This window comes from Dendropsophus ebraccatus, unplaced genomic scaffold (assembly GCF_027789765.1).
Source record: "Dendropsophus ebraccatus isolate aDenEbr1 unplaced genomic scaffold, aDenEbr1.pat pat_scaffold_1230_ctg1, whole genome shotgun sequence".
NCBI classification, from domain to species: Eukaryota; Metazoa; Chordata; class Amphibia; order Anura; family Hylidae; genus Dendropsophus; species Dendropsophus ebraccatus.
Window position 1 is genome coordinate 1 of NW_027208647.1, and position 14,142 is coordinate 14,142.

Consider the following 14,142-nt stretch of genomic DNA (forward strand, 5'->3'; position numbering starts at 1 on the left):
GGGGTACATCCTGCAGTATAGACAGGCGAGGGTACATCCTGCAGTATATAGACAGGCGGGGGTACATCCTGCAGTATATAGACAGGCGGGGGGTACATCCTGCAGTATATAGACAGGCGGGGTTCCTTGCAGTATATAGACAGGCGGGGTACATCCTGCAGTATATAGACAGGCGGGGTACATCCTGCAGTATATAGACAGGCGGGGGTACATCCTGCAGTATATAGACAGGTGGGGGTACATCCTGCAGTATATAGACAGGCGGAGTACATCCTGCATATATAGGCAGGCGGAGTACATCCTGCAGTATATAGACAGGCGGGGTACATCCTGCAGCATATAGACAGGCGGGGTACATCCTGCAGCATATAGACAGGCGGGGTACATCCTGCAGTATATAGACAGGCGGGGGTACATCCTGCAGTATATAGGCAGGCGGGGGTACATCCTGCAGTATATAGACAGGCGGGGTACATCCTGCAGTATATAGACAGGCGGGGGTACATCCTGCAGTATATAGACAGGCGGGGGTACATCCTGCAGTATATAGACAGGCGGGTACATCCTGCAGTATATAGACAGGCGGAGTACATCCTGCAGTATATAGACAGGCGGGGTACATCCTGCAGTATATAGACAGGCGGGGTTCCTTGCAGTATATAAACAGGCGGGGTACATCCTGCAGTATATAGGCAGGCGGGGGTACATCCTGCAGTATATAGACAGGCGGGGTACATCCTGCAGTATATAGACAGGCGGGGTACATCCTGCAGTATATAGACAGGCGGGTACATCCTGCAGTATATAGACAGGCGGAGTACATCCTGCAGTATATAGGCAGGCGGGGGTACATCCTGCAGTATATAGACAGGCGGGGGTACATCCTGCAGTATATAGACAGGCGGGGTTCCTTGCAGTATATAGACAGGCGGAGTACATCCTGCAGTATATAGACAGGCGGAGTACATCCTGCAGTATATAGACAGGCGGGGTTCCTTGCAGTATATAGACAGGCGGAGTACATCCTGCAGTATATAGACAGGGGGGGTACATCCTGCAGTATATAGGCAGGCGGAGTACATCCTGCAGTATATAGGCAGGCGGAGTACATCCTGCAGTATATAGACAGGCGGAGTACATCCTGCAGTATATAGACAGGCGGAGTACATCCTGCAGTATATAGACAGGCGGGGTACATCCTGCAGGATATAGGCAGGCGGAGTACATCCTGCAGTATATAGACAGGCGGGGTACATCCTGCAGTATATAGACAGGCGGGGTACATCCTGCAGTATATAGACAGGCGGGGTACATCCTGCAGTATATAGACAGGCGGGTACATCCTGCAGTATATAGACAGGACGGGGGTACATCCTGCAGTATATAGGCAGGCGGGGTACATCCTGCAGTATATAGACAGGCGGGGTACATCCTGCAGTAAATAGGCAGGCGGAGTACATCCTGCAGTATATAGACAGGCGGGGTACATCCTGCAGTATATAGACAGGCGGGGTACATCCTGCAGTAAATAGGCAGGCGGAGTACATCCTGCAGTATATAGACAGGCGGAGTACATCCTGCAGTATATAGACAGGCGGAGTACATCCTGCAGTATATAGACAGGCGGGGTTCCTTGCAGTAAATAGGCAGGCGGAGTACATCCTGCAGTATATAGACAGGCGGGGTACATCCTGCAGTATATAGACAGGCGGGGTACATCCTGCAGTATATAGACAGGCGGGGGTACATCCTGCAGTATATAGACAGGCGGGGGTACATCCTGCAGTATATAGACAGGCGGGGTACATCCTGCAGTATATAGACAGGCGGGGTACATCCTGCAGTATATAGACAGGCGGAGTACATCCTGCAGTATATAGGCAGGCGGAGTACATCCTGCAGTATATAGGCAGGCGGAGTACATCCTGCAGTATATAGACAGGCGGGGTTCCTTGCAGTATATAGACAGGCGGAGTACATCCTGCAGTATATAGACAGGGGGGTTCCTTGCAGTATAGACAGGCGGGGTACATCCTGCAGTATATAGACAGGCGGAGTACATCCTGCAGTATATAGACAGGCGGGGTTCCTTGCAGTATATAGACAGGCGGAGTACATCCTGCAGTATATAGACAGGCGGGGTACATCCTGCAGTATATAGACAGGCGGGTACATCCTGCAGTATATAGACAGGCGGGGTCCTTGCAGTATATAGACAGGCGGGGTACATCCTGCAGTATATAGACAGGCGGAGTACATCTGCAGTATATAGACAGGCGGGGTACATCCTGCAGTGTATAGGCAGGTGGGGGTACATCCTGCAGTATATAGACAGGCGGGGTTCCTTGCAGTATATAGGCAGGCGGAGTACATCCTGCAGTATATAGACAGGCGGAGTACATTCTGCAGTATATAGACAGGCGGGGCTCCTTGCAGTATATAGACAGGCGGGGTACATCTGCAGTATATAGACAGGGGGGTTCCCGGCTCCTTGCAATATATAGACAGGCGGGAGTACATCCTGCAGTATATAGACAGGCGGGGTACATCCTGCAGTATATAGACAGGCGGGGTACATTCTGCAGTATATAGACAGGCGGGGTTCCTGCAGTATATAGACAGGCGGGGTACATTCTGCAGTATATAGACAGGCGGGGTACATCCTGCACTATATAGGCAGGCGGAGTACATCCTGCAGTATATAGGCAGGCGGGGTACATCCTGCAGTATATAGGCAGGCGGGGTACATCCTGCAGTATATAGGCAGGCGGGGTACATCCTGCAGTATATAGACAGGCGGGGGTACATCCTGCAGTATATAGGCAGGCGGGGGTACATCCTGCAGTATATAGACAGGCGGGAGTACATTCTGCAGTATATAGACAGGCGGGGTACATCCTGCAGTATATAGACAGGCGGGGGGTACATCCTGCAGTATATAGGCAGGCGGAGTACATCCTGCAGTATATGACAGGCGAGGGTACATCCTGCAGTATATAGACAGGCGGAGTACATCCTGCAGTATATAGACAGGCGGGGGTACATCCTGCAGTATATAGACAGGCGGAGTACATCCTGCAGTATATAGATAGGCGAGGGTACATCCTGCAGTATATAGACAGGCGGAGTACATCCTGCAGTATATAGACAGGCGGGGTACATCCTGCAGTATATAGACAGGCGGGGTACATCCTGCAGTATATAGACAGGCGGGGTACATCCTGCAGTATATAGGCAGGTGGAGTACATCCTGCAGTATATAGACAGGCGGGGGTACATCCTGCAGTATATAGGCAGGCGGGGTACATCCTGCAGTATATAGACAGGCGGAGTACATCCTGCAGTATATAGACAGGCGGGGGTACATCCTGCAGTATATAGACAGGCGGGGTACATCCTGCAGTATATAGGCAGGCGGAGTACATCCTGCAGTATATAGGCAGGCAGGGTACATCCTGCAGTATATAGACAGGCGGAGTACATCCTGCAGTATATAGACAGGCGGAGTACATCCTGCAGTATATAGACAGGCGGGGTACATCCTGCAGTATATAGACAGGCGGGGTACATCCTGCAGTATATAGACAGGGGGGGTTCCCGGCTCCTTGCAGTATATAGGCAGGCGGAGTACATTCTGCAGTATATAGACAGGCGGAGTACATCCTGCAGTATATAGACAGGCGGGGTACATCCTGCAGTATATAGGCAGGCGGGGTTCCTTGCAGTATATAGGCAGGCGGAGTACATCCTGCAGTATATAGGCAGGCGGGGTACATCCTGCAGTATATAGACAGGCGGGGTACATCCTGCAGTATATAGACAGGCGGGGTACATCCTGCAGTATATAGACAGGCGGGGTACATCCTGCAGTATATAGGCAGGCGGAGTACATCCTGCAGTATATAGACAGGCGGGGGTACATCCTGCAGTATATAGACAGGCTGGGTTCCTTGCAGTATATAGACAGGCGGAGTACATCCTGCAGTATATAGACAGGCGGGGTACATTCTGCAGTATATAGACAGGCGAGGTTCCTTGCAGTATATAGACAGGCGGGGGTACATCCTGCAGTATATAGACAGGCGGGGTTCCTTGCAGTATATAGGCAGGCGGGGGTACATCCTGCAGTATATAGACAGGCGGGGTTCCTTGCAGTATATAGACAGGCGGAGTACATCCTGCAGTATATAGGCAGGCGGGGTACATCCTGCAGTGTATAGACAGGCGGGGGTACATCCTGCAGTATATAGGCAGGCGGGGTACATCCTGCAGTATATAGACAGGTGGGGGTACATCCTGCAGTATATAGACAGGCGGGGTACATCCTGCAGTATATAGACAGGCGGGGTACATCCTGCAGTATATAGACAGGCGGGGTACATCCTGCAGTATATAGACAGGCGGGTACATCCTGCAGTATATAGGCAGGTGGAGTACATCCTGCAGTATATAGGCAGGCGGGGTACATCCTGCAGTATATAGACAGGCGGGGTACATCCTGCAGTATATAGACAGGCGGGGTACATCCTGCAGTATATAGACAGGCGGGGTACATCCTGCAGTATATAGGCAGGTGGAGTACATCCTGCAGTATATAGGCAGGCGGGGTACATCCTGCAGTATATAGGCAGGCGGAGTACATCCTGCAGTATATAGACAGGTGGGGTTCCTTGCAGTATATAGACAGGCGGGGTACATCCTGCAGTATATAGACAGGCGGGGTACATCCTGCAGTATATAGGCAGGTGGAGTACATCCTGCAGTATATAGGCAGGCGGGGTACATCCTGCAGTATATAGACAGGCGGGGTACATCCTGCAGTATATAGACAGGCGGGGTACATCCTGCAGTATATAGACAGGCGGGGTACATCCTGCAGTATATAGGCAGGTGGAGTACATCCTGCAGTATATAGGCAGGCGGGGTACATCCTGCAGTATATAGGCAGGCGGAGTACATCCTGCAGTATATAGACAGGTGGGGTTCCTTGCAGTATATAGACAGGCGGGGTACATCCTGCAGTATATAGACAGGCGGGGTACATCCTGCAGTATATAGGCAGGCGGGGTTCCTTGCAGTATATAGACAGGCGGGGTTCCTTGCAGTATATAGACAGGCGGGGTACATCCTGCAGTATATAGACAGGCGGGTACATCCTGCAGTATATAGGCAGGCGGGGTTCCTTGCAGTATATAGACAGGCGGAGTACATCCTGCAGTATATAGGCAGGCGGGGTACATCCTGCAGTGTATAGACAGGCGGGGGTACATCCTGCAGTATATAGGCAGGCGGGGTACATCCTGCAGTATATAGACAGGTGGGGGTACATCCTGCAGTATATAGACAGGCGGGGTACATCCTGCAGTATATAGACAGGCGGGGTACATCCTGCAGTATATAGACAGGCGGGGTACATCCTGCAGTATATAGGCAGGCGGGGTTCCTTGCAGTATATAGACAGGCGGGTACATCCTGCAGTATATAGACAGGCGGGTACATCCTGCAGTATATAGGCAGGCGGGGTTCCTTGCAGTATATAGACAGGCGGAGTACATCCTGCAGTATATAGACAGGCGGGGTACATCCTGCAGTATATAGACAGGCGGGGTACATCCTGCAGTATATAGACAGGCGGGGTACATCCTGCAGTATATAGGCAGGCGGGGTTCCTTGCAGTATATAGACAGGAGGGGTACATCCTGCAGTATATAGGCAGGCGGGGTACATCCTGCAGTATATAGGCAGGCGGAGTACATCCTGCAGTATATAGACAGGCGGGGTACATCCTGCAGTATATAGACAGGCGGGTACATCCTGCAGTATATAGACAGGAGGGGTACATCCTGCAGTATATAGACAGGCGGGGTACATCCTGCAGTATATAGACAGGCGGGGTACATCCTGCAGTATATAGACAGGCGGGGTACATCCTGCAGTATATAGACAGGCGGGGTACATCCTGCAGTATATAGGCAGGCGGGGGTACATCCTGCAGTATATAGACAGGCGGGGTTCCTGCAGTATATAGACAGGGCGGGTACATCCTGCAGTATATAGACAGGCGGGGTACATCCTGCAGTATATAGACAGGCGGGGTTCCTTGCAGTATATAGACAGGCGGGTACATCCTGCAGTATATAGACAGGCGGGGTACATCCTGCAGTATATAGACAGGCGGGGGTACATCCTGCAGTATATAGACAGGCGGGGTACATCCTGCAGTATATAGACAGGCGGGGTACATCCTGCAGTATATAGACAGGCGGGGGTACATCCTGCAGTATATAGACAGGCGGGGGTACATCCTGCAGTATATAGACAGGCGGGGTACATCCTGCAGTATATAGACAGGCGGGTACATCCTGCAGTATATAGACAGGCGGGGTACATCCTGCAGTATATAGACAGGCGGGGGTACATCCTGCAGTATATAGACAGGCGGAGTACATCCTGCAGTATATAGACAGGCGGGGGTACATCCTGCAGTATATAGACAGGCGGGGTACATCCTGCAGTATATAGACAGGCGGGTACATCCTGCAGTATATAGACAGGCGGGGGTACATCCTGCAGTATATAGACAGGCGGGGTTTCCTTGCAGTATATAGACAGGCGGAGTACATCCTGCAGTATATAGACAGGCGGGGTACATCCTGCAGTATATAGCAGGCGGGGTACATCCTGCAGTATATAGACAGGCGGGTACATCCTGCAGTATATAGACAGGCGGGGTTCCTTGCAGTATATAGGCAGGCGGGGTACATCCTGCAGTATATAGACAGGCGGGGGTACATCCTGCAGTATATAGACAGGCGGGGTTCCTTGCAGTATATAGACAGGCGGAGTACATCCTGCAGTATATAGACAGGCGGGGTACATCCTGCAGTATATAGACAGGCGGGGTACATCCTGCAGTGTATAGGCAGGCGGGTACATCCTGCAGTATATAGACAGGCGGGTACATCCTGCAGTATATAGACAGGCGGGGTTCCTTGCAGTATATAGGCAGGCGGGGTACATCCTGCAGTATATAGACAGGCGGGGGTACATCCTGCAGTATATAGACAGGCGGGATTCCTTGCAGTATATAGACAGGCGGAGTACATCCTGCAGTATATAGACAGGCGGGGTACATTCTGCAGTATATAGACAGGCGGGGTTTCTTGCAGTATATAGGCAGGCGGGGTACATCCTGCAGTATATAGACAGGCGGGGGTACATCCTGCAGTATATAGACAGGCTGGGTTCCTTGCAGTATATAGACAGGCGGAGTACATCCTGCAGTATATAGGCAGGCGGAGTACATCCTGCAGGATATAGGCAGGCGGGGTACATCCTGCAGTATATAGACAGGCGGGGGTACATCCTGCAGTATATAGACAGGCAGGGTTCCTTGCAGTATATAGACAGGCGGGGTACATCCTGCAGTATATAGACAGGCGGAGTACATTCTGCAGTATATAGACAGGCGGGGGTACATCCTGCAGTATATAGACAGGCGGAGTACATTCTGCAGTATATAGACAGGCGGGGGTACATCCTGCAGTATATAGGCAGGCGAGGTTCCTTGCAGTATATAGACAGGCGGGCTACATCCTGCAGTATATAGACAGGCGGGGTTCCTTGCAGTATATAGACAGGCGGGGGTACATCCTGCAGTATATAGGCAGGCGAGGTTCCTTGCAGTATATAGACAGGCGGGCTACATCCTGCAGTATATAGACAGGCGAGGTTCCTTGCAGTATATAGACAGGCGGGCTACATCCTGCAGTATATAGACAGGCGGGGTTCCTTGCAGTATATAGACAGGCGGGCTACATCCTGCAGTATATAGACAGGCGGGGTTGCAGTATATAGACAGGCGGGGTCCTTCGTCTCTGGCCCCAATAGGGATCACAACCAAAATGACAAACTATCTTATCTGAATATTTAAAATAAAACACAAAACATGCGGAGAACCTCCTGTAACTGCTGCTGTAGGGGTCTGAACCTATAGCAAACCAGCACCTCCACGTACCTATAGTATATGATATAGCACACATGGATGTATATATAGCACACATGGATGTATATATAGCACACATGGATGTATATATAGCACATATGGATGTATATATAGCACACATGGATGTATATATAGCACACATGATGTATATATATCACACATGGATGTATATATAGCACACATGATGTATATATAGCACACATGGATGTATATATAGCACACATGGATGTATATAATCACACATGGATGTATATATAGCACATGGATGTATATATAGCACAATGGATGTATATATAGACATATGGATGTATATATGGCACATTGGATGTATATATAGACATATATATAGCACACATGGATGTATATATAGCACACATGGATGTATATATATATCAATGGATGTATATATAGCACACATGGATGTATATATAGCACACATGGATTATATATAGCACACATGGATGTATATATAGCACACATGGATGTATATATAGCACACATGGATGTATATATACATATGGATGTATATATAGACAATACACATTATGTATATAGCACATGGATGTATATATAGCACATATGGATGTATATATAGCACATATGATGTATATATAGCACATATGATGTATATATAGCACACATGGATGTATATATAGCACACATGGATGTATATATAGCACACATATGGATGTATATGTATATACACATATGGATGTATATATAGCACATTGGATGTATATAAAGCACATATGGATGTGATATATATAAGACATATGGATGTATATATGGCACATTTGGATGTATATATAGCACATATGGATATATAGCACACATGGATGTATATAGCACACATGGATGTATATAAGCACATATGGATGTATATATAGCTATGGATGTATATATAGCACATTGGATGTATATAAAGCACATATGGATGTATATAGCACACATGGATGTATATATAGCACATTTGGATGTATATAAGCACATATGGATGTGTATATATATATATAAGACATATGGATGTACTGTATCTATAGCACATATGGATGAATCATACTGTACACACCATATAGTACTGATATGTAGGGCCCTCAGGATCTCCTGTACATGCCATACACTCACCTGGGCACACTGTAGCGCTGCCTGCAGACAGGGGGATGGGGGGTGCTTTCTGGCGTCCACTAATATCATCAGTCCCAGGTCCCTTATATCCTTTCTGTAAGAAGAACAATTCCATATAATTGTATCATATGTATAGTGGTGCAAATGGGGGTGTATACAGTGTGAATGGTGCATGAATCTAGTGTGTGCTATATGTGCCCCCTGTATATATAGTGCATGTGCTATATGTGTCCCCTGTATATATAGTGCATGTTATATGTGCCCCCTGTATATATAGTGCATGTGCCCCCTGTATATATAGTATATGTGCCCCCTGTATATATAGTATATGTGCTCCCTGTATATATAGTATATGTGCCCCCTGTATATATAGTAAATGTGCTATATGTGCCCCCTGTATATATAGTGCATGTGCTATATGTGTCCCCTGTATATATAGTGCATGTTATATGTGTCCCCTGTATATATAGTGCATGTGCTATATGTGCCCCCTGTATATATACTGCATGTTATATGTGCCCCCTGTATATATAGTGCATGTGTTATATGTGTCCTCTGTATATATAGTACATGTGCTATGTTATATATGTCCCCTGTATATATAGTGCATGTGCTATATGTGTCCCCTGTATATATAGTGCATGTGCTATATGTGTCCCCTGTATATATAGTGCAGTGCTATATGTGTCCCCTGTATATATAGTGCATGTGCTATATGTGTCCCCTGTATATATAGTGCATGTGCTATATGTGCCCCCTGTATATATAGTGCATGTTATATATGTCCCCTGTATATATAGTGCATGTGTTATATGTGTCCCCTGTATATATAGTGCTGTGTTATATGTGCCCCCTGTATATATAGTGCATGTGCTATATGTGCCCCCTGTATATATAGTGCATGTGCTATATGTGCCCCCTGTATATATAGTGCATGTGCTATATGTGCCCCCTGTATATATAGTGCATGTGCTATATGTGCCCCCTGTATATATAGTGCAGTGCTATATGTGCCCCTGTATATATAGTGCATGTGCTATATGTGCTCCCTGTATATATAGTATATGTGCCCCTGTATATATAGTGCATGTGCTATATGTGCTCCCTGTATATATAGTGCATGTGCTACCTGTATATATAGTGCATGTGCTATATGTGCCCCCTGTATATATAGTGCATGTGCTATATGTGTCCCCTGTATATATAGTGCATGTGCTATATGTGTCCCCTGTATATATAGTGCATGTGCTATATGTGTCCCCTGTATATATAGTGCATGTGCTATATGTGTCCCCTGTATATATAGTGCATGTGCTATATGTGTCCCCTGTATATATAGTGCATGTGCTATATGTGCCCCCTGTATATATAGTGCATGTGCTATATGTGCCCTGTATATATAGTGCATGTGCTATATGTGCCCCTGTATATATAGTGCATGTGCTATATGTGCTCCCTGTATATATAGTATGTGCCCCCTGTATATATAGTGCATGTGCTATATTGCTCCCTGTATATATAGTATATGTGCCCCCTGTATATATAGTACATGTGCTATATGTGCCCCCTGTATATATAGTGCATGTGCTATATGTGCCCCCTGTATATATAGTGCATGTTATATGTGCCCCCTGTATATATAGTGCATGTGCTACCTGTATATATAGTGCATGTGCTATATGTAACCCCTGTATATATAGTATATGTGCCCCCTGTATATATAGTATATGTGCCCTGTATATATAGTGCATGTGCTATATGTGTCCTCTGTATATATAGTGCATGTTCTACCTGTATATATAGTGCATGTTATATATGTTCCCTGTATATATAGTATATGTGCCCCTGTATATATAGTGCATGAGCTATATGTGCCCCCTGTATATATAGTGCATGTGCTATATGTGCCCCCTGTATATATAGTATATGTGCCCCCTGTATATATAGTATATGTGCCCCCTGTATATATAGTATATGTGCCCCCTGTATATATAGTGCATGTGCTATATGTGCCCCCTGTATATATAGTGCATGTGCTATATGTGCCCCCTGTATATATAGTATATGTGCCCCCTGTATATATAGTATATGTGCCCCCTGTATATATAGTGCATGTGCTATATGTGCCCCCTGTATATATAGTGCATGTGCTATATGTGCCCCCTGTATATATAGTATATGTGCCCCCTGTATATATAGTATATGTGCCCCCTGTATATATATAGTGCATGTGCTATATGTGTCCTCTGTATATATAGTGCATGTTCTACCTGTATATATAGTGCATGTTATATGTGCCCCCTGTATATATAGTATATGTGCCCCCTGTATATATAGTATATGTGCCCCCTGTATATATAGTGCATGTGCTATATGTGTCCTCTGTATATATAGTGCATGTTCTACCTGTATATATAGTGCATGTTATATGTGCCCCCTGTATATATAGTATATGTGCCCCCTGTATATATAGTATATGTGCCCCTGTATATATAGTGCATGTGCTATGTGTGCCCCCTGTATATATAGTATATGTGCCCCCTGTATATATAGTATATGTGCCCCCTGTATATATAGTATATGTGCCCCCTGTATATATAGTATATGTGCCCCCTGTATATATAGTGCATGTGCTATATGTGCCCCCTGTATATATAGTGCATGTGCTATATGTGCCCCCTGTATATATAGTGCATGTTCTACCTGTATATATAGTGCATGTTATATGTGCCCCCTGTATATATAGTGCATGTTATATGTGCCCAATGTATATATAGTATATGTGCCCCCTGTATATATAGTGCATGTTATATGTGCCCCCTGTATATATAGTGCATGTTATATGTGCCCCCTGTATATATAGTATATGTGCCCCCTGTATATATAGTATATGTGCCCCCTGTATATATAGTGCATGTTATATGTGCCCCCTGTATATATAGTATATGTGCCCCCTGTATATATAGTGCATGTTATATGTGTCCTCTGTATATATAGTATATGTGCCCCCTGTATATATAGTACATGTGCTATATGTGCCCCCTGTATATATAGTATATGTGCCCCCTGTATATATAGTATATGTGCCCCCTGTATATATAGTGCATGTTATATGTGCCCCTGTATATATAGTATATGTGCCCCTGTATATATAGTGCATGTTATATGTGTCCTCTGTATATATAGTATATGTTATATGTGCTCCCTGTATATATAGTGCATGTTATATATGTCCCCTGTATATATAGTGCATGTGCTATATGTGCCCCCTGTATATATAGTGCATGTGCTATATGTGCTCCCTGTATATATAGTGCATGTGCTATATGTGTCCCCTGTATATATAGTGCATGTGCTATATGTGCCCCCTGTATATATACTGCATGTTATATGTGCCCCCTGTATATATAGTATGCTATATGTCCCCTGTATATATAGTGCATGTGCTATATGTGCTCCCTGTATATATAGTGCATGTGCTATATATGTCCCCTGTAATATATAGTATATGTGCCCCTGTATATATAGTGCATGTGCTATATGTGCCCCCTGTATATATAGTGCATGTTATATATGTCCCCTGTATATATAGTGCATGTGCTATATGTGTCCCTGTATATATACTACATGTGCTATATGTGTCCCCTGTATATATAGTGCATGTTATATGTGCCCCCTGTATATATAGTACATGTGCTATATGTGCCCCCTGTATATATAGTGCATGTGCTATATGTGCCCCCTGTATATATAGTGCATGTTATGTGTACCTGTATATATAGTGCATGTTATATGTGCCCCCTGTATATATATGTATATGTGCCCCCTGTATATATAGTGCATGTGTCCCCTGTATATATACTGCGTTATATGTGCCCCCTGTATATATAGTATATGTGTCCCCTGTATATATAGTGCATGTTATGTGTCCCCTGTATATATAGTTATATGTGCCCCCTGTATATATAGTATATGTGCCCCCTGTATATATAGTGCATGTTATGTGTCCCCTGTATATATAGTATATGTGCCCCCTGTATATATAGTATATGTGCCCCCTGTATATATAGTGCATGTTATGTGTCCTCTGTATTATATAGTATATGTGCCCCCTGTATATATAGTATATGTGCCCCTGTATATATAGTGCATGTGCTATATGTGTCCTCTGTATATATAGTGCATGTGCTATATGTGCTCCCTGTATATATAGTGCATGTGCTATATGTGCCCCCTGTATATATAGTGCATGTTATGTGTCCCCTGTATATATAGTATATGTGCCCCCTGTATATATAGTATATGTGCCCCCTGTATATATAGTGCATGTTATGTGCCCCCTGTATATATAGTGCATGTGCCCCCTGTATATATAGTATATGTGCCCCCTGTATATATAGTATATGTGCCCCCTGTATATATAGTGCATGTGCCCCCTGTATATATAGTATATGTGCCCCCTGTATATATAGTGCATGTGCTATATGTGCCCCCTGTATATATAGTATATGTGCCCCCTGTATATATAGTGCATGTGCTATATGTGCCCCCTGTATATATAGTATATGTGCCCCCTGTATATATAGTGCATGTGCTATATGTGCCCCCTGTATATATAGTATATGTGCCCCCTGTATATATAGTATATGTGCCCCCTGTATATATAGTATATGTGCCCCCTGTATATATAGTATATGTGCCCCCTGTATATATAGTGCATGTGCTATATGTGCCCCCTGTATATATAGTGCATGTGCTATATGTGCCCCCTGTATATATAGTGCATGTTATATGTGCCCCCTGTATATATAGTATATGTGCCCCCTGTATATATAGTGCATGTGCTATATGTGTCCTCTGTATATATAGTGCATGTTATATGTGCCCCCTGTATATATAGTATATGTGCCCCCTGTATATATAGTGCATGTGCCCCCTGTATATATAGTGCGTTATATGTGCCCCCTGTATATATAGTATATGTGTCCCCTGTATATATAGTGCATGTTATG

The 14,142-nt window shown here is 45.4% G+C and overlaps 1 protein-coding gene across 1 annotated transcript in view; it reads right to left on the reverse strand.

Annotated features, from left to right (window-relative positions):
- Positions 1 to 9,130: 9,130 nt before the first annotated feature.
- Positions 9,131 to 14,142, reverse strand: part of LOC138775001 (uncharacterized protein KIAA1755-like) — a gene marked incomplete at its 3' end in the record, with an annotated part of 37,663 nt that continues 32,651 nt past the window's right edge. The window contains exon 4 of the mRNA XM_069955762.1: positions 9,131 to 9,224. Coding sequence (XP_069811863.1) covers positions 9,131 to 9,224 — 94 coding nt within the window. The remainder of the gene's footprint in view (positions 9,225 to 14,142) is intronic.